Consider the following 19,649-nt stretch of genomic DNA (forward strand, 5'->3'; position numbering starts at 1 on the left):
CGTCACAACTTTGTAGCATGGAATAAATAGCAGTTTTAAAAGTGAACTCTATTTAAACATTTAATTATAACAAGTGTAATACAAGCAGATTAACTTCTGGAGAGTTTGCCATTGAAGTAATTACAAGTTTTATATAAGTATCAAAACTCAAAAATTCAAACTTGGAGGAAAAAAATTAACATGTGTAAGACTTTTTAATCTAGTATTTAAAAGCATTTTCTACCAGTTTTATTTACTCTTTTAACTTAAAGAAGTGTATTATATGTACCGCTAAGAAGGTCTTTTGTTCCTGTGAAAGATAGATGATTTTAACTCTTTGGGGTGTATTTGTACAGATATAATTGGCAGACTAATCCTTACCAGTACAGAATTAAAATGTAAATGAGTACAAGGTTCTGATACTTTTGGGAATGGAAAGTTATTACTTTGGAGACTGAAGATTTAACATATTTCCCTTGGAAGAATTTAAGCTTTGGAAAGAAAAAAGAAATCCTCATACTTTTATTAATTGAAGTGAGCAACATTGTTTGTTTCCTTCTCCAGAGATATGCAGTCATACTATGTTTTTGTGAGCTCATGGATGACAAAAATGGAATCTATCTTGTCAAAGGAGCAGCGCATAGATAAGTTTGCAGAAGATCTTTCCAACCGCTGCAACGTCTTCATCCAGGTGTGCAGTCTTTTAACGTGGTGATACAGCAAATGATGCAGCAAACTGATGTTTTGGTGCAAGTTGTTGAACATGAAAAGGAATTGCAGACGTTCTGTGATCATTGGTGTGTTATTTTACAATGTAGGGATTCTTCTAAAACTTCAGGTGCCCAGTGGATACCTTTGTAAGTAAATCTAGAAAAGGTGCTTCCATGAGGGATGTGGGGGAAACGCATCTGATTAAATATTCCATGGCTAAAATCTTGATTTTTTTTCTCTTGACCTAGGAAATCAAGAAAGCTTCATTTCCTTTGTAGTAAAGATTTTTGGTTTTGTTTTTGGTTTTTTTGAGTCAGTCATGAGGTACACAAGTTGGACTGAACCAGTGTCTAATTTAGTTTTATTTAGCACAGTACATGCTTCCAGTAAAGGTTTTGTGCTGTTTCATTGTGCTTTGCCTACTGATGGTACTTTGCAAGAATCTTACTACGTTCCAAGGCAGCTGGTTTTCTTTTGGCCTATTAACAGCATGTAGTCTTAATGTAAGATGCATCTTATTTCTGAGTTTATTTTTTTGCTAGTTTTGATATGTATCTACCTGCTTGACAGAAATCTGATGAGAACAGATGTGTGATAGAAGCATGATCCTGGATCTTCCATATCTAAAAGCAAACATGTACTAGGATCTGTGCTTTTTGTATTAGGATTGTATGCAGTGGACTTAAGTAAATTTTACTCTGGAGCAAATTGACTTTCCTAGACCACTTGCTGTCTTTTTTTAGTGTCTTTTTTTTTTTTTAATTGTTACCACTTTTCCTTCAAAATAAGTTGAATAACATTTTTGTCATATTGTATGTAATCAGCATTTTATTTAAAAGCTTAGCATACACTGATTTAGAAATTACTGCTTTTTTATTGTGGGATGGACAGGTCTATTTAGACAAGGCAGAACTGTGTAAATACTGTCAGGGTATTTATTCCATGAAATGTGGAAGTTTTAGTTTGTTTTTGTGATAGGCTGTGTTTTGGTGGTAGTTGTTTGGTGGATTGGTTTACAATGGGTCTGAAATTATTCGACCTTTGAGGGTGTGAGATGAATTAATTCACTGACCTGTGTTTAATTTGAATGGCTGTAGAAGAGATTAATTATCAGGTGATCTAATGACTCAGAGGCAGTTTTGTAACATCTGCCCAAAAAGGGTCTCAGTCAGCTTTGGAATCTCAGGCTTGATTATTTGGTGGATTATTAGGTGAAGAGGCAAAAGTTAGTTCTGTCAGGTATAAAAGACAATGGAGAGGGCTTGTTTGATATGTTGTGAAAATTTATTTTTTTTTCCCCCTTTACTCATTTTATTTTTAGGGTTTTCTTTATGCATACAGTCTTAGCACCATCATTAAAACTACAATGAATCTCTACATGTCAATGCAAAAACCTATGACCAAAACCTCCGTGAAAGCTCTATGCAGACTTGTAGAACTTCTGAAGGTAGGTCACTGAATGAAAACTTTGTTTCATGTAGGCCTTTACAGGGAAAATTGACCAAACAACACGTATTTAAATCCACCCACCTGAAAAAGAGCCCCAACCAAACCCCCCCCTCCTAAAAAGCCCCAACAACAACAAAACCCCAGGAACTTATAACTGCCTTCCTTAGTTCATATCACAGAATGATTGAGGTTGGAAGGGGCCTCTGGAGGTAATCTGGTCCAACCTCCCAAGGCCACCTAGAGCTGGTTGCCCAGGACTGTGTCCAGATGACTTTTGAATATCTCCAAGTATGGAGAATCCACAACCTCCCAGGGTAATCAGCCTGTGCCAGTGCTTCGTCACCCTCATGGTAAGAAAGTGTTTCCTGATGTTTAGAGGGAACCTCCTGTGTTTCAGTCTATGCCCATTGCCTCATGGTCTGTCACTGGGCACCTCTGAAAAGAGCCTGGCTCCGTCATCTTCGCATCCTCCCTTCAGGTATTTATATACATTGATAAGATTCCTCCCCCTAAGCCTTCTTTCCTCCAGGCTGAACAGTCCCAGCTCTCTCAGCCTTGCCTCATATGTGAGATGCTCCTAGTCCCCTCGTTATCAACATGGCCCTCGGCTGGACTTTCTCCAGTATGTTCCTGTCTCTCTTGTTCTCAGGAGCCCAGAACTGGACACAGCACTCGAGGTCGAGGTGTGGCCTTACTAGTTCTGAGCAGAGGGGACGGATCACCTCCCTCAGCCTACCAGCAACGCTTTGTTTAATGCAGCCAAAGATACCAATAGCCGCCTTTGCGGCAAGGGCACGCTGCAGGCTCACCTTCAACTTGGTGTCCACCAGGACCACTAGATCCTTTTCTGCCAAGCTGCTTACCAGCTGGATGGCGCCTAGTGTGTGTTTATATACAAATATATATGTACATAGGTGTACTGACTTGCTGCTCCTTGTGCAGGATTTTTCTCTTGGTCCTTTTTCCAAAAGGAAAATACTCTGTTTTGAGGTAACTTCAGAAAGCAATGTGGAACAGAGCTGGATTACTTAAAAAAACAAACCAAAAAAAACCCAATGAAACTTATGTCACAGACTTGAAATTCTTTTACATTCCTGAATGATTTTATTTTCTCAGTTTCTAAGGGTTAATTGCAAGTGCTGCTAACAGCACATTACAAAGTGGAAAGAGTCTGTATTTGCAGTGTGGGTGAGTCCACCAGCATAAAGCCAGATTCTAAAGGCAACAATTTTGGTAACTACGTGAACTATTATATTTCGGCATTGACTTTAGGCAATAGAACACATGTTTTACCGAAGAAGTATGGTTGTGGCAGATTCTGTGACACACATCGCTCAGCATCTGCAATATCAGGCTCTTCACTCTATTTCTGTAGCCAAGGTATGTAATTCAAGTTCTAATAATTAATCTTCCTAGCTAAATGTTTATAAAAATCTTAATTTTAAATTATTTTTCTTACTTTTGCAAAATCTGTAGTGTTGCTCTATCATAATTGACTTTATATATAAAAATGACAGTATATAAACTTTTCAGTGGGTCAGAGCTTTGCCCTAGAAACTGCACAGCATAGGTGGCTGTCTCTCTTTGACCAAGAATGGGTCCTCTCTTACTCTGAACTGCTGCATCTCTTGCCATATTCCTCTTGTGTTCTTTTTAGTTTTTATTTCAATGATTTTCATCAACTGACCTTTTCTTACCTCTTTTCTGATGCACACTCCTGAATCTGTTAGAGGTCTAAGTGAACAGACTGTTATTTATTTAAATATTTGTCTGCTTGACAATAGAGCAGTGTTTCAAACATGATGGCATAAATTCACTGTTTCGCTGTGGGGTAAAATGACTTGTGATGGTGGGATATTGTAATATTTACATATTATATATTTCTGTAAACAAGATCAATTTACACGCTTTGCTTATCACGTCTTGAATTTCTGAATTCGGGGCAAATGGGAAAATGAGATTTTAGTATACCTATTCGGATGTATTAGTGATTGGTTTTTTTTTCTTTCATCACGTTCAGTAGCAGAATTAGAAAGGAGGTATGCTATTGATATCACTGAAGCTATTAAATTTTCCTTTTAAATTTTTTTTGTTTTGACCATGCTCATGTAAATTGATTACAATTTTAACAGTAGACTTTTTGTATTTTTGGAAGTTTGTTTGATATTTTACTTTAATCTCAATTTATGTATCTGGCATCTCCATATTTTCCAGAGTAAGCAAAAAAAAAAGTTGTACTTCTAAAAAGCTGAGTTGTATATATATATTTATGTATCAGCAGTAGCACGAACTGAAGAAGTTCCAAGTTTCAGACCTACTAAGGAAAACTGTCTGTCTTCAAATAAACAGTTCACATATATTCAGATAACCTTTTCATAACCTTTTCAAATTATATCTTCAGTTACATTACAAATTATTTCTAAATACATAGAAATATGCTGAGACTTGTGCACTGAGTGGGTATCAAAGACAATACATCTGAACAATTACTGATATTTTAACTACTTCTCGGAAAATATGAAAAAGGCAAATGCTGTTAAATGGAAGAGTTCATTAGTACTAATATTTTTTTTTCCTGCTCCACTCTGTTTCTAAGTGGTGTAAGGTCTAAGGCATGTACCTAACATAGCTTTAACATGTAACATTAGTAACTTTAGGTTGAACATGCTTTCTTAGAATCAGAAGAGGTTTCCTTAAATCTTTCATGAAACTGTATTTCTTCTGTGTTACACTGCTACTCCTGTGAATTCACCTTCTTGGCCAGAAGACTTGGTTCCTTTCATTTATTTATGCAAGTGTTTTTGCACTTAATCTTTCTGATAAATTAGAATTTGTAGAAAATTTCAAGTTATCGTTATTATCATGTTTATGTCTTCTGACTGTACAGCTGTAAACTGGATTTTGTTACCAACAACAGGGAGTTACTAATTAAAAAATAACTAAAATTTTAAATTGCATGTACCTTAGAACTAAAACTGGCATGCAGTCACAGGCAGCTTGCATGATATTTGTATACTATATGACCTGACCTGTGTTCATGCTCCACTGCACATATTCCTGGTGTATAGATGGGCAAGGCCACTGAATTGACAATCTGGATTTGGTTAGCTCTGTTCACAAAACTTAATTCGTTTGCAGAAATGCTCAATTTATGGTGAGTCCATAAGCTTTGGAAAGAAGAGGTAGGCTCTTACTTCTGGGCTTAAGTAAATTTTGTCTGAATTTCTGTGTCTTTCTGTCATCAAGAAAAGAGTGATTTCTGATAAAAAGTACAGTGAGCAACGCCTGGATGTCCTCTCTGCTTTGGTGTTGGCTGAGAACACCCTCAATGGGCCAAGTACAAAACAGAGGCGACTCATTGTTTCCCTTGCACTGAGTGTGGGAACACAGATGGTAAGTGCCATGATTGTTCCAGACCTTTACTGGTTTGATGTAATATCTTACAAATAAATGCAATCTTTTTTTTTTTTTTTTTTTCTTCCTTTGCACAGAAAACTTTTAAAGATGAAGAACTCATTCCCCTTCAGCTAGTTCTGAAAAAACTAGACTTGATCAGTGAACTTACAGAGCGGTAAGCAGTGGCATGTGATATATAGAAGGCAGTGTAGTGTCACTAGGGGAGCTGGATCTTCACTGTGCACATTGCAAAATCTGGTAGCTGCATGCTGGTGGTCATTTTTGCATATAGTGTAGACCAAGGATGGGCAGATCTGTCTAAAAAGAACTCTAGAGATAAGCCTGAAGCGCTCTGGTCTTTTGGTAAGTAATACTTTACCCAGCTGTTGCCAGTTATGTAATCAATCCCTCTGATGATTTAGGAATTCTGTCACTTTCTTGGATGACTTGGCTTTATGTTAAGCTAAAGTCTCCCTCTTAACCCAGAGGTTAAGAGTTAATTCCAGTCTGTTTGGGAGATTAGGGTGTTAGTTCACATGTGACATTATGTTTTACTGGTGCTGTAGTTTCAGTGGACACTCAAGTTACATAATGTTGGCCTTCTGAAAGCCAGGTGGGTTCCATGCACATCTTCTGGAGAGAGACAAACACCTTCAGTGGATGACTTATGGGATAAATTCCTGAGATATGTTGTACACAGATTGTATCAGGAGAGGCCTGTCTCTCTCTCTTGACTTACAGGAGAAACTTAAAATTAATGTTTGACCTCTAGGCTACTAATTGCATACAGTAAGAAAATAGTTATTTAGGGTTTTGCTGCAATATAAGGTTTAATTCTTTCAGAGGCTGAGTAAAGCTTTTTCCTGAAGCAGGTACCTCTTATTTATAAATAGCCTAGTAGAAAACAAGAAATAAGAAGATTTTTAATAAAGAACTTTGTTTTGAAGGACAACGGAACTGGAATGTTAAAGTAACCATGTAAAATTTAGGCTTGGAAAGCAGTTGTCTTTTTTTTTTTTTTAAAGACATTAAAATAGGTATCACTGTGTTAGAGGAATGGCTTGTTCCAATTCTGTGTCTAATAAGTAACCTTGTGTTCTAGAGTTCGAGCTCAATGTGACTGTTGTTTCTTATACTGGCATCGAGCAGTCTTTCCAATCTATTTGGATGATGTGTATGAAAATGCAGTTGATTCTGCTAGACTACATGTAAGTAATAAAGTTAGCAATTCAGTTTAACAAACCCCTGCAGTGGGAGGGATTCAGAGGAGGAGAGGATAAAGCTTAGACTGAAACTCTTTAAGGAGAGAAAAACAAACAAAAACCCAACAGTCCCCCCGCATCCCCTCCCCCCCCCCCAAAAAAAAAAACAACCCCCAAAACCAGACAAGAGTAACTACTGAGGCAGAAATTTCTTCTCAATCTGGAGGATATAAGAGCAATCTTTGTTCTAAATCTAATTAAAATATATCTGTTAGATTGCTCTAAAAATCTCAGGTTGCTGTTGTTAACTTTAGGTCTCTGTGTCTCTGTCTCTTTCTTCTTCTCTTTGTTCATTCTAATTTGAAATGAACACCAAAGCTTTTGTTCCACAATGCAGTTAACGTATTTCTAAAGCACATATCACTATGTTCAGTGATGCTGTGTGGGATAGTTATCCTGTAGCTTTTTACACCCCTCATCTCTCCTCCCCTCTTTGAAGTATCAAGTATTTGTTGCAGAAGTGAATCACGCTTTGGCATGCTAATACTGATTAAAAAAAATCAGTCGCCTATTCCAGTATTGTGGATGCCATGTCAGTTACAGTACTAAAATGCATACAGCACAAATAATTTCAGATGAAATAGCTAATAATTAGGACCTTCCAGTAAACAGATCAATAGCAACTAAATACTTGCAGATGAACATATTAAGGACAGGAAACTTCAGTAGGGTTTATGAAGTCTATTTTTAATAAAATTGGGAAGACTAGTGATTTTGATTTGTTTGTTAGCTTTGAACACTATTTGAGATGCTGTTGATGTGTCTGTCAATCTGTTGGTTGAGCATAATAGTTTCTTTGTTCAGTATATGTTTAGTGCACTACGGGATTGTGTACCTGCTATGATGCATGCGAGACACTTGGAATCTTACGAGGTGCTTCTGGAATGCTATGACAAAGAAATAATGGAAGTACTCAATGAGGTAATTTGTGGATGGAAATTAAAGGCAACACTGTGCTTGGAATATCTTTTAGGCCAGCATCTATTGTACCAGACCTGATATGATCTACAAAAATAGCAGAGACACCTTTGAGATTGTTGTGTATTTTAATAAATAAGAAATTGTTGACTGATGATTTTGATTCAGACCTGTTGTTAATGGTATCTATGTTGGCTGGGAACATGAAAATACTGCACTCCAAATGACTTATATTGGTAAAACCTCAGTTACAGATTTGACTGTGCATACAAAGGAGTGTTTTTTGTCAGATTAGCTTCTGCTTGTATGAATGCCTAAAATAAATACTACTGTTCTTAGTATGTATGCATGGCTCTTAGTAGTGAAGGGTCTGTAAGTGGTCTCTTTAGTGAATTATTACCTAGAATTATGAAGGATGTTTGACAGAGAGAAAATGTGAATTCACATTTCCCAAGCCCTAGGCTTTAACCTTTGAACAACTCTGTTTGACTAGTTCAAGACCAAATATTACAAATTCTTCAGAAAATCAGGCCAAATTGCTTATTCTGAGACTTCCTCATGGAGTTAGGTCATACTGTTACCTAGGTAGATAGCCCTAAGCTTGATTCCCTTAAGATGGGAATACTTCAGTTTAAATTGTGTTAAACTCCTACATGGAAGTTTTAATCATGTACAGAATGGCATTAGGTGGCTAAACCTTTACCTTTTCTGGGCTGTGTAGCTTTTTCTTGCTATGGTGTATTAGAGCAAGAACAAAGGAATTGAATATCCTTCTGATTCCCGAGTATTGATTCACTTTGACTTGTGTGCCCCTGCCAAAGCAAACCTGTCTTCACTACTTTGATCAGTCTTCTATGTCTCTGGAGAGTGATGTTAGTTCTGCTAACACAGCACTGTAATCAGACACCGAGCATGACTTTTTTTTTTTAAATTTCCCTGAACAGCACTTGCTGGACAAATTATGTAAAGAGATAGAAAAGGACCTGCGCTTATCAGTTCATACACACCTAAAGCTGGATGACAGAAACCCCTTCAGAGTTGGTATGAAGGATCTAGCTCACTTCTTCTTTCTGAACCCAATACGTTTTTTCAATCGATTCATTGACATAAAAGGTGAGGAGTTATACAGTTTCTTGATTCCATTACTTTCATCTCTGACACACTTTGGCTTAGTATATCTTTTCGCCTCTTTCCACACTTCCCTAACTAAATAGGTAGCGTTATTTTAGCTCATCCTTTTATGTGTTTACAGCTTATGTAACTCACTATTTGGACAAGACCTTCTACAACTTAACAACTGTAGCTCTTCATGACTGGGCCACCTACAGTGAAATGAGAAACCTAGCAACTCAACGCTATGGTTTAAGTATGACTGAAGCTCACCTTCCTAGCCAGACTCTGGAACAGGTATGGTGTCCACAGGATATGAATATCATTTGTTCCATTACACTGTTACACTAGCTAGCTATTCAAAGGACTGAGTCGTTAAAATGAAAGTACCCAAGATTAGAGAACTGTTGGGAAAAAGTGACCTTTAATTTCTGGTTGATTTCTGAGACGGGATCTTTACCTGTCTTTGGAGGTAACACTGGTATCAGTTAATTTTGTGTTGGACTTGTTCATTTCTTAACATAAGGTTTAATAAAATGAAATCAGGTTTACAAAGCCAGTGAACATTTTCTTGAAAATTCAGTGCCAGCAATTTGGTAAGCAAAACATCTGGCATATAGCTGTCACAAATCTGGAATGACCTGTGAATGGTGGGTCTGTTCCCTCGTTTATCACTTGCTTTTGAGCAGATTTTCCTTAGTGATTGAGAGAAACTGTTTCACAGACTGGACATTGAGAACTTTGGGACATTCATGCTTAGCTTAATAGGAGAGTGACTCGGAGCCTCCTAGAAACTGCTAAACATGGTTACATATAGATTAAAGCTGTAGTTTCATCAAGTTAATGGTTAAGGCATTCATTGTTATAGGGTCGATGCAGAAGAAATACAGTTTGCATATTTCTGAAGACTTTCCTTCAAGAGTTTTAGTATCTTGGATATTTTTGGCAGTTAGTTTAATTCCCTCATTTGGGGCTTGGTGAAAGCTCTTAAAAATACAGCCTCTTCTTTTCCTAATGTTTGTGATGGCTATGTCTTCCTAAGCTGAAGAGGGCATAGAACTAAGAACTCAAGCTGCTTCTTGGTACAAAAGTGCTGTGGACTAGTTTCTGTTTCTGGCTTTAGCTTTCTGTTGGCAATATTTGGCCATCACATTGTTACAAAGAATTAAATAATTTCACAATAGTAATTCTGGTATGAACTTGACCTGAAAACAAAGACACCCCACACTTCATTAACCCCCAGCCTCAACAAAATCCTGATAAAATCCTTGGCACAACTGGAAATAGAGTGTCTAGGTTAAACAGCATCTTCTCTATGCACAATGATGCCAAAGGGACTCCTTCGAGCAGAGCAATTGGTAAACTTATATTGTAAATACGAAACTTCAGTCTTCTAGACAGCTTGGGCAAAATGATATCAAAAAGTAGCTAGTTGATTCTGTCTCTGTAGAAATCTGTGTGTCTATAGAAATCTGTGAGGCAAGATTCCATTTTCTGGAATCTGAGAACAGCCAAAACTCAATTATTATTTTCTTTTTTTTAATTGGGGCTTATGAAATAGACTGGAGGATTCCTTACTTTTAGGGGAAGTTAGAAAAAAACATCACAAGTGTAAATGTTAAAATGTGAGCTGAGCTTCTTTTTTCTCCTCTAAGCATTATCTTCCTCTGAACAAAAATTGTTAAGAGATTCTTCATTATGCAAAGCAAAAACATTGCTTTTGAAAATGCTTTCCAGTAACTACAGAAATGGTATTTGTGCACCTTAGTGGTTAGGCATGTCAGTAGTTAATGAACATCTTTATCATAAAAATTCTCAACAGATAATATTGTTTCAGGGTCTGGATGTTTTGGAAATCATGAGAAATATTCATGTTTTTGTATCCCGCTACCTCTACAATCTGAATAATCAGGTAAGGTGTATCCTATATAGATCCAGAGCCTGGATTTGGCTCCGATTTGAAGGGATTAAGAAATGCAGAGTAGTATACGTGTAAGAAAAGCCTAAACTGAACAGACATGATAACAATCTGTAAAATCTCTGTTGCTGCTGTAGGAAAACATCTTTGGGGATGTTCTTGGAGGATTTTCTCTGAGCATATTTTGAGTGTGGTGTGCAAGTAGGATCACTCCATATGTTCCAGTGAAGCTAGGAACAGGCAGGAGGATAATTGGCTGCTATGTAAGGACATACTAAGTATGTGATTTTTCAACTTGAAAAAAGGGTGTCTGAAAAGGGATTGTTAGAGGGATGAAGCAGTGAATGACATGGAGAACATGTACAGGGAACAACCCTTTGTGGTTTCTCACAATGTGAGAATGAGGGGCCCTCTATGAAAATGAGCAACTTCCTTAAAGAAAAGGATGTACTTTTTCTCATAGCACATAATTCAGTAATGGAACTCATTGGTGGTGCCAAAAGAGTTTAGAGCAATTAATGTAGGATATGGTCTCAATAAATATGAGAATTTGGGTACAACATCTGCCTTGGAAGTGTTGAATCACTGCTTTGCACGAATCAGAAGAACCTACCATATAAAGTTTATTTTATGTATGCTGTATTTTCTTGGTTCTTTCATATTAACTGTTCTCTGAAATAGGACATGGGCTATCTAGATCGATAATTTATCACAGAATCAATTTGGGGCAAGTAACTTTATTTTTCCCTCCCTGCCTCCCAGATCTTCATTGAAAGAACAAGTAATAACAAACACTTGAACACTATCAATATCCGACACATTGCTAATTCGATTCGAACTCATGGAACAGGAATCATGAACACAACAGTGAGTATCTTTTGCATCGTTGTTGGATTTCTGTTTTTTTTAATAGTGCACAAAAACCTTCAAACCCTGGCATCTCCTAATGATTTATTAGGTTGTGCAGTTTTAATAATGCCATAATAGTGTTCTGTGAGTATTAATAAAACAAATCAGTTCTTGGACATGACACAAATCAATATCACAATCTCTTGGGACTTATGCCACTTCCAGTTAAGCTTCAGAAACATCTGCTGCTCAACTTCTTTCTAACTCTTTGCTGTTTACTTTTTCCCTAGTCTTCTGGCCCTATAAAAAAAAACCAAAAAAACCCAACAAACCAACTTGAGGAAATTTTATTGAACCTGTGATCAAATCATTATTTGCAAAGTGGAAATTATTAGAAAAAATAAGGTTTTCATGCTTTCTTGCACTATTTGAAATGTAACTTATCTTGCACTTATTTTTCTGAGAATTGTTTTTCTTCTTGTTACTGGAATAGTTAATCTTGGGAACTTCAGTTACTCAGAATAAATGATGTTACATTATTTCCTGGTGATGTAATTTATTCACTTCAGGTTGTGGATAAAGTTGTGTATGCAGACATGAGAGTGATTGAGATGTGTAGGGTAGAGTTGTGCTTCAGCCTTGTGAGAGAATATTTTAGAGAATGTTGAGGAAGTGAAAAAGTGTGTCAGGTGGTTATGCAGATTCCACAACTTAACTGAGGAAGTTAAGCTTGTCTGCCCTTTTCAACTTGAAATGTTTGTAGTATTGCTTCAAAAGGACAGTTACAGGATATTCCAGGCATAAAATAGTGGCTGTGTAGGGCAGGTCATTGAACTGAAATAGCTAACTTGTCCCTTGGTCCATCTGCCCTTCCTGGAAGAGAGTAGTCCTTCCAGGAGAAAGGTTTTTCTTTATTCTTTTAAACCAGTGAAATTAAAAAGATAAGTTGAAAGTAAGAAATTGAAGTAAACTGAGTAAAAGGTTACATTTTTGGAAGTTACATCATTATAAATAACAAGTTACTCTGGAATCTGCTGAAAATGGGTTGCTAGATATGCGTGTTACTTTGCTAACTTTCTTGATTTGACTAAATTTTTTTTCTTATAGGTAAACTTCACTTACCAATTTTTGAGGAAAAAGTTTTACATTTTTAGCCAGTTCATGTATGATGAACATATCAAATCCAGACTTATCAAAGACATCAGATTCTTCAGGGAAGTCAAGGATCAAAATGATCACAAGGTATAGTAATTTTTGGAAGATTGAGAGTAATTTGGCTAAAAGAAGTGCTACTTTCATGTGACTGAAGGTGCACCAAATCATAACATTCCTGTTATTTAAATGTGTATCTCCAGACAAAATGACAGCAAAATGCAGTGTTACAAATGTCTATATTCAGGATGGCTTTGTTTAATTCTGACTGCTCTGTAACTATAGTGTTGGCTAAAATCATTCTCTCAGTGATCTGAAAACGATGATTTGATGGAGTCATGGTCTGTTGGAGATTCTAAAATTCTGGACCAAACCATACTTAACAGTTGTCAGTTTTGAGTAATATGATTATTCAAATTGAATCCAAAGTTACGTGAATATATAGCACTTATTCCAGTGTGTCAAGATTTGGGGAGTAGGATCTGATTTTCCATGTTGGAAAATTGATTTCTTGAAAACATGTGGCACAAGGTATTTAGTAAAATGGGCTGCCAGCTTCTTGTATGTAAAGTACTTATTTCTTTTAGGAATACTTTCTTGTTCACAGTAAGACTTCTATTTAACTTTTCAGCTTGCAGAAGTGACTTAGCCAAATAACTTTTTGCAAACTAATATAGACAGGCATCTGTATAATTTATTAGAAAAAAAGAAAATTCAAATCAAATTGTATTGACGTGATGAAAACCTTTACTTTTTTTTTAAAAGTAGTTAATTATTCTTACAAGTTATTCTGAAATACTTTTCTAGTATCCCTTTGAAAGAGCAGACAAATTCAACCGTGGCATCAGAAAACTTGGAATAACCCCGGATGGCCAGAGCTATCTTGACCAGTTCAGACAACTCATAAGTCAAATCGGTATGAAGTGCTATCTAAGACAATGTTAGAAATGTTATTAAATAATAGAGGTCTTCATAGTCTAGTAACTGAACTTTCAGCTCAGACTAAAACTAGATTTGACTCTAGTCAGTTGGAAAGTAGCTAATTGGTATCTCATGTGAAATAAATATTATCATATAATTATGAAATGGCCCTTGCATATCTTAATCTAAAATACAGCTACGGATTGTGTAGGTGCCTGTTCCTGGTTAAGTTCGTCTTTTCTTTGTTAGGGAAGTGGCTCTAAGAGTGCTTACTGCCCAGTAAAAGAATAGTACTGTTAAGTTCATGTCTTCTGGAAAAAGGCCACTGGCCTCGAGTGATGCATGACATTACAATGGTATTATCAGCCATTGATGCTGTAGATATGCAGGACTGACCTGAGCTTGTGTTTAATGTGTCCAGTGAAGAGTTTGTACTACTTGGCCCTTATGCTGTCGTGAAAGTGAGCACAGCCTTGCTTGATGATGCATTTGTGTTTTATTTCTCTACATAGACTTTTGATATGCGTGTTCAATGTAACTTTTTTAACTTGGCTTTCAGAACAGTTTCTTTGCCAAAACCATATGGCAACTTTAATGTAAACTTCAGAGCTTATAGGAGTTATGAATAGTGTGTGTGTGTATTTAAATAATTACAAATTGTTTCCTTGTTTTTTCTTTTTCTTTTTTTTATTTCCGAAGGCAACGCTATGGGTTATGTACGAATGATAAGATCTGGTGGACTTCACTGCTGTAGTAGTGCAATTAGGTACTTCCACAAATACTTTATTCTTCTTTTTATTCCTTCTCCTTCCTTTGCTCCCTATGCATGCTGACATTCCCTAGGTTCTTACCCATCCACTGTAAGTTTAGATTAAAAAGGCCAATTTTTATGCCTTCATTGAAATGTGGGGCCTACAGGAAGGCTTGGGAGGGACTTTTTACAAGGGCAGGTAGTGATAGAACAAGGAATAATGGCTTTAAACTGAAAGAGGGGAGGTTTAGATTAGATATTAGAAAGAAATTCTTTACTGTGAGGGTGGTCAGACACTGGAACAGGTTGCCCAGAGAAGTTGTGGATGCCCCCTCCCTGGAAGTGTTCAAGGCCAGGTTGGATGAGGCTTTGAGCAACCTGGTCTAGTGGAAGGTGTCCCTGCTGATGACAGGGGGGGTTGGAACTAGGTGATCTTTAAGGTCCCTTCCAACCCAAACCATTCTATGATTCTATGAAGTGGAATTATTAAAAACAGTGCTGGGATTCAGAACTGTACAAATATTGCCACAGAACACCAAAAATCAAACAAATTCTATGGAAAAACAGTGAAAAAGAGTTAATAAGTCATTGGTCTTCAATTAAGTCAGTAATTCCTAATGTTAATCACTTTGAGAGGGTGCATTAAGGAAAAACAGTACAAGCCTTGAGCAATTTGGAAAAAACACTTATTTGATTCTTCTTTCTGTATGGATGATTGTGTTTATATAAGGTCATTAAAACAGTGAATTTTACATACAAAGTAGTAGTAGGTTTTCTTGCGAGTAATAGTAAACTTATATTTATTAAGTGCAGCAAGTGCTAGAGAGGAGATGGTATGATATAACTTTAAGTAGTTCAAGCCCAGAAGACTAAATTAACTAAATTATAAATTATGGCCAATACTTCAGTGAATGTAGGCAGTTGAACATAATACTAACAAACAGTAAGTTTTCAGGTTTGTTCCTGATCTGGAAGATATTGTTAACTTTGAAGAGCTGGTGAAAGAAGAAGGACTTTCAGAAGAAACACAAAAAGCAGCAAGGTACTGTAACATCGTGCTTTTGAGGCCTGGGGCAGGGATGGGATGAGAGAATTGTAATTTTAAAGTTGTAAATGCAGCTGTTTAATTGCATATTTGTGTGTGCATGCGTGTTAAAAGTTCAACTTTTTACACAAAAATATTTGCTCTTCTGAAAAGCAAAGAAAATAGAAGCAGTTGTTTTAAAAATGCTGAATGTGAAGTGGCATTTCGGGAAGTTTGGATTGGACATTCGGAAAAGTCTCTTCACTGAGAGGGTGGTCGGTCACTGGAACAGGGGCCCCAGGGAAGTGATCATGGCACCAGGCCTGTCAGCCTGGATGATGCTCTTAGTCATATGGTTTAGTTTTAGGTAGTCCTGTGAGAAGCAGGGAGTTGGACTTGGTGATCCTTATGGGTCCCTTCCTACTTGAGATATTCTGTGATTTATTTGTACTAATAGACTGTTATAACCTGGTTTCTCAATAAAATCCTTGCGGTTTAAAGGCTAACAAGCTTTCCTCATCCCATGTCTGACATCTACTTTTAGAATGTTCAGGGCCTTAGGAAAGCGTTTCTAAATCCTTTTTGAGAAAATTAAATCAAGAAACGTGGTTCAAGGTGGCTGTACAGGTGGGGTGTAATCTGGGGCACTCTGGTCCAAATACTGGATTGTAGGTGCAGCCGAAGAGTGTGGAGAGAGTTGTTATCCTGAAGGGTGAGTAAGCAAGGAAACTTCTAGCAGAAACCAGGTAACACATTGCTTATCCTTTGCAGGCAGCTGGACTCTGTCCTCGGCGACCTCACCCGTAACTTTGCAGAAGGAACAGAGTACTTCAAAATGCTTGTGGATGTATTTGCTCCTGAATTCCGCAGTCCAAAAAATATGCATTTACGGAACTTCTATATAATTGTTCCCCCACTGGTTAGTATTTGACCTGTGTGTACCTCTACTTATTTCAAAAAATTCAGCAGATCAGGGTTGTGTTTTAAGTATTTTGTATTAGGCTGTTGATTATCATGCTCTACTTTCATCCCTGATTATGAGTGGAATTGCTTTGAGTGTGGCTTTGTTTATAGTTGTCCCAAGCCATGTTTTTTTCTTTGTTTACACCGATTAATGTACTAGTACTCAAAAGCTAACTTTAAAAACTTCTTCTCCTGTTTGAATCAAATTTGGAGAAGCCAAGATGAAAACGGGGGAATTGGAACAGCAAGGATGAAAGGAGTTTAAAACCATGTCCTTCAGCGCTCTCGTTTGTGTGCTCTTTCTGCATCGTGTTAGGTATCTTTAGGCTCTTCTAATGCCATGTTCTCATGCAGTAAAATTTGGACACTCGTTGTTGCAATTGGACCTGCTTTTGTTAAGGAGTTTTGTTTAGAAGGAGTCCAACTGAATTGTGGTGATGCACACTTGAGTGCAGCATTCTGGGAATTTGGAAGGAGTTCAGTTTAAAGGCCTGAATGAACAGATTCACACAGAACATCCAGTTTTAGAAACAAATTTTGGAGTGTTGATGAGCCATAAACTTAAGACTGTGAGAGGACAGGTATATCATGGTGGTAAAAGTGAGGGAAAGTAAAAACTCATAACAAATACTTTTGTTCTTTTTCCTTCCCGTTTGTGGAGTTTTTACTGATAAGTAGTTTCAGGAATATACCATCCATTTTAGTTTTAAAAAGTGTAATTAAATTTGAAAACACGTCATAGGTTTTCAAGAAGTCGTCAATGTACACGCATTTCCGTGTCTCAGGAGTGGTTACTGCATACCTGTTGCTCGATACTACTACCTGGATCTACTGTTCAACATAGTCATAAATGTGAGACTATTGAAATATACTGTTTTCTAAATAGAGTGAAACAACGCACTGTATCTCTTACACACTGATACCTTTAGGCTTTCCAGGAACTTGGGATGTTTTAATTATCCTTTACTTGTTTACCTTTAGTAATCACCAAGAGAGTGTGAATTAATAGTCTGACAAGAACAGACTCAAGGTGAAGATGAACTTTTGTTTTTTCACCTATGCATATGCAAATTTTTTCTAAAGTCTAACTGACTTCCTGAAAAAAAATAAAAAAAAAAGCTAGAAAAAGGACAAGTTTTCCTACAAAAATGCCTCATGATGGGAGACACAATTGGCATAGATTTGGACATGGAATTATATTTATGGGTAACAGCGTGCATGTGAATACCTCTTAAAATTGGTAAGTCTCTCCTGATGATTCTAAGACAACTTTTCACTCTTTCAGACCCTCAATTTTGTAGAGCATTCAATCAGTTGTAAGGAGAAATTGAATAAGAAGAACAAAAGTGGAGCAGCTTTCACTGACGATGGGTTTGCCATGGGTAAGTTTCAGCAATGCTGACTAGCCTTTGGGTAAGCCAACTTAATGGATATTTGCAATAAATTATTTGTTTATATTTTGTGTGTTCCCATAATTTAAAAATTCCATAACTTAAATTTGGGATGTCTTGGCTTCAGCACCATAGATTTGAGGGCTCTTGTTTTGTTCAGAATCTCCTAAGCATGGAATAGCTGAGTATGGGAGCAGACAGTTTTGTTGTTTATTGGTGCTCCCCAATTTCTTTCAAAGCTTGCGGATCTTGGCAGATGAAAATATATGCAAGTCTTTGGAGAAGTTACAAGGTTTTCAAAAAATGAAGCTTGTTCTTTATTTATGATTTGTTAGATTTAGTTGTAAATTAATTGCAATTTAAATTTTAATTGTGTGGGAATGTTCAGCTTAGGCTGATTTGTTAAAGACATTCGCAAAGCATTTTACAAATTACCTGTTGACTTTGGTATGTGGTTTGTTAATGGCTACAGGTGTGGCTTACATTCTGAAGCTTTTGGATCAGTACCAGGAGTTTGATTCTCTACACTGGTTCCAGTCTGTTAGAGAGAAGTATGTGAAGGAAATAAGAGCAGTAGCTAAGCAACAGCATGTGCAGTCCACTAATCAAGATGAAAAACTACTACAAACTATGAACCTTACCCACAAGCGACTGGAAGTTTGTTTACAGGTATAGCATGGGTCTAGTTATCTGTTCTGCATTGAGTTCTGCACTTAACCATCACCATTCAGCTATCTGTTTGCTGAAGTAGCTTATCAAGAGCAAAAAACATAAGAGCATTGTCTACAGCAATAATGCAAAAAGAGTATGAAGACTTGAGGCCTGTGATCCGAAGGGGATGTTGTGTTTGTAATATTTAAGTGAGTCAGGAATTTGACCATATTGGTTGGAAGTCTCTGCCCAAGGAGTCTGAAATCTAATGCAACTAAAACCTAAATGCTTAAATATGAGAATAACTTTTTGTTTAAATTTCTTATAACAAATATTTTACATAACCCTGTGAACCCAGAGTTGCTTGGATGTTAACTCGATGAGTTACTAAGTTCAATGATGCACCAGCTGTCGAATAGACAAAAGATGCGTTTGAATTTTGAAGTATAGCAGTTCCAGTTTCATCTGTGGTGTAAATGTGTCCTTTCTGTCTTGCTTTCTCCACCTTTCCTCTTCTGATTTGAGTAGGCCATAGGACAGATCTGCAGCTGGCTATTTATACATAGCCTATGATTACATTCTGTAGAAGCGCATCTGTTGCTGAAATAGATAAAGCCCTGTAGGTCCTCATGACTCCCATGAGTGTGCACTGTGCTTGGTCCTCTTCTGCTGTGAAAGCTGCGTCACTGAGCCTTGTTCAGAAACTGATTAAGCTTGTGGTCATTTAAATTACTGCCTTGCATGATTATCTGTGGGCAAGTTGCTCTAAATTCTCACTGCTGCTACAGACATAATTTTCAGCCTCAGTGTTTTAGTGACAGATTCATCGCACTGATTTGCTTAAATTACGCGTTAAAGTTTCTGGCTGACATTTGCTTTGTACAATGCATGTGAACAGGGTATGAATGGAGGAAAGTTTTCAAAAGCATTTAAGTGATTTAGATGTTGAAATCTAGTTGCCTAAGATGCTTCTGAAAAATCCCATTTATATCTGTCTACAAATTAATTCTGGTGATACACTGACACTCCGCTTCTGTATCTTTCCTTTAGGAATTTGAACTACTTTATTTCTCGCTAAGTAGTGCAAGAATTTTTTTCAGAGCAGATAAAACTGCAGCAGAAGAAAACCAGGAAAAGAAAGAAAAAGAAGGTGAGTGAATGCTCTGTGTAGAATATTTTGTCTCCTGAAGCAGTGTGCCTTGGT

At 36.9% G+C, this 19,649-nt stretch overlaps 1 protein-coding gene across 1 annotated transcript in view; it reads left to right on the forward strand.

The window, feature by feature from the left end:
* WASHC4 (WASH complex subunit 4) overlaps positions 1–19,649 on the forward strand; it is a 39,067-nt gene that overhangs the window by 17,441 nt on the left and 1,977 nt on the right. Inside the window, exons 14-32 of the mRNA XM_010168073.1 lie at positions 544–670; positions 2,012–2,137; positions 3,412–3,519; positions 5,386–5,532; positions 5,631–5,710; positions 6,638–6,743; positions 7,602–7,718; positions 8,660–8,828; positions 8,968–9,122; positions 10,663–10,737; positions 11,506–11,610; positions 12,700–12,834; positions 13,552–13,660; positions 14,365–14,431; positions 15,372–15,458; positions 16,212–16,359; positions 17,689–17,785; positions 18,267–18,463; positions 19,496–19,595. Coding sequence (XP_010166375.1) covers positions 544–670; positions 2,012–2,137; positions 3,412–3,519; positions 5,386–5,532; positions 5,631–5,710; positions 6,638–6,743; positions 7,602–7,718; positions 8,660–8,828; positions 8,968–9,122; positions 10,663–10,737; positions 11,506–11,610; positions 12,700–12,834; positions 13,552–13,660; positions 14,365–14,431; positions 15,372–15,458; positions 16,212–16,359; positions 17,689–17,785; positions 18,267–18,463; positions 19,496–19,595 — 2,255 coding nt within the window. The remainder of the gene's footprint in view (positions 1–543; positions 671–2,011; positions 2,138–3,411; positions 3,520–5,385; positions 5,533–5,630; positions 5,711–6,637; positions 6,744–7,601; positions 7,719–8,659; positions 8,829–8,967; positions 9,123–10,662; positions 10,738–11,505; positions 11,611–12,699; positions 12,835–13,551; positions 13,661–14,364; positions 14,432–15,371; positions 15,459–16,211; positions 16,360–17,688; positions 17,786–18,266; positions 18,464–19,495; positions 19,596–19,649) is intronic.

This window comes from Antrostomus carolinensis, unplaced genomic scaffold, assembly GCF_000700745.2.
Source record: "Antrostomus carolinensis isolate BGI_N321 unplaced genomic scaffold, ASM70074v2 scaffold8850, whole genome shotgun sequence".
NCBI lineage: Eukaryota > Metazoa > Chordata > Aves > Caprimulgiformes > Caprimulgidae > Antrostomus > Antrostomus carolinensis.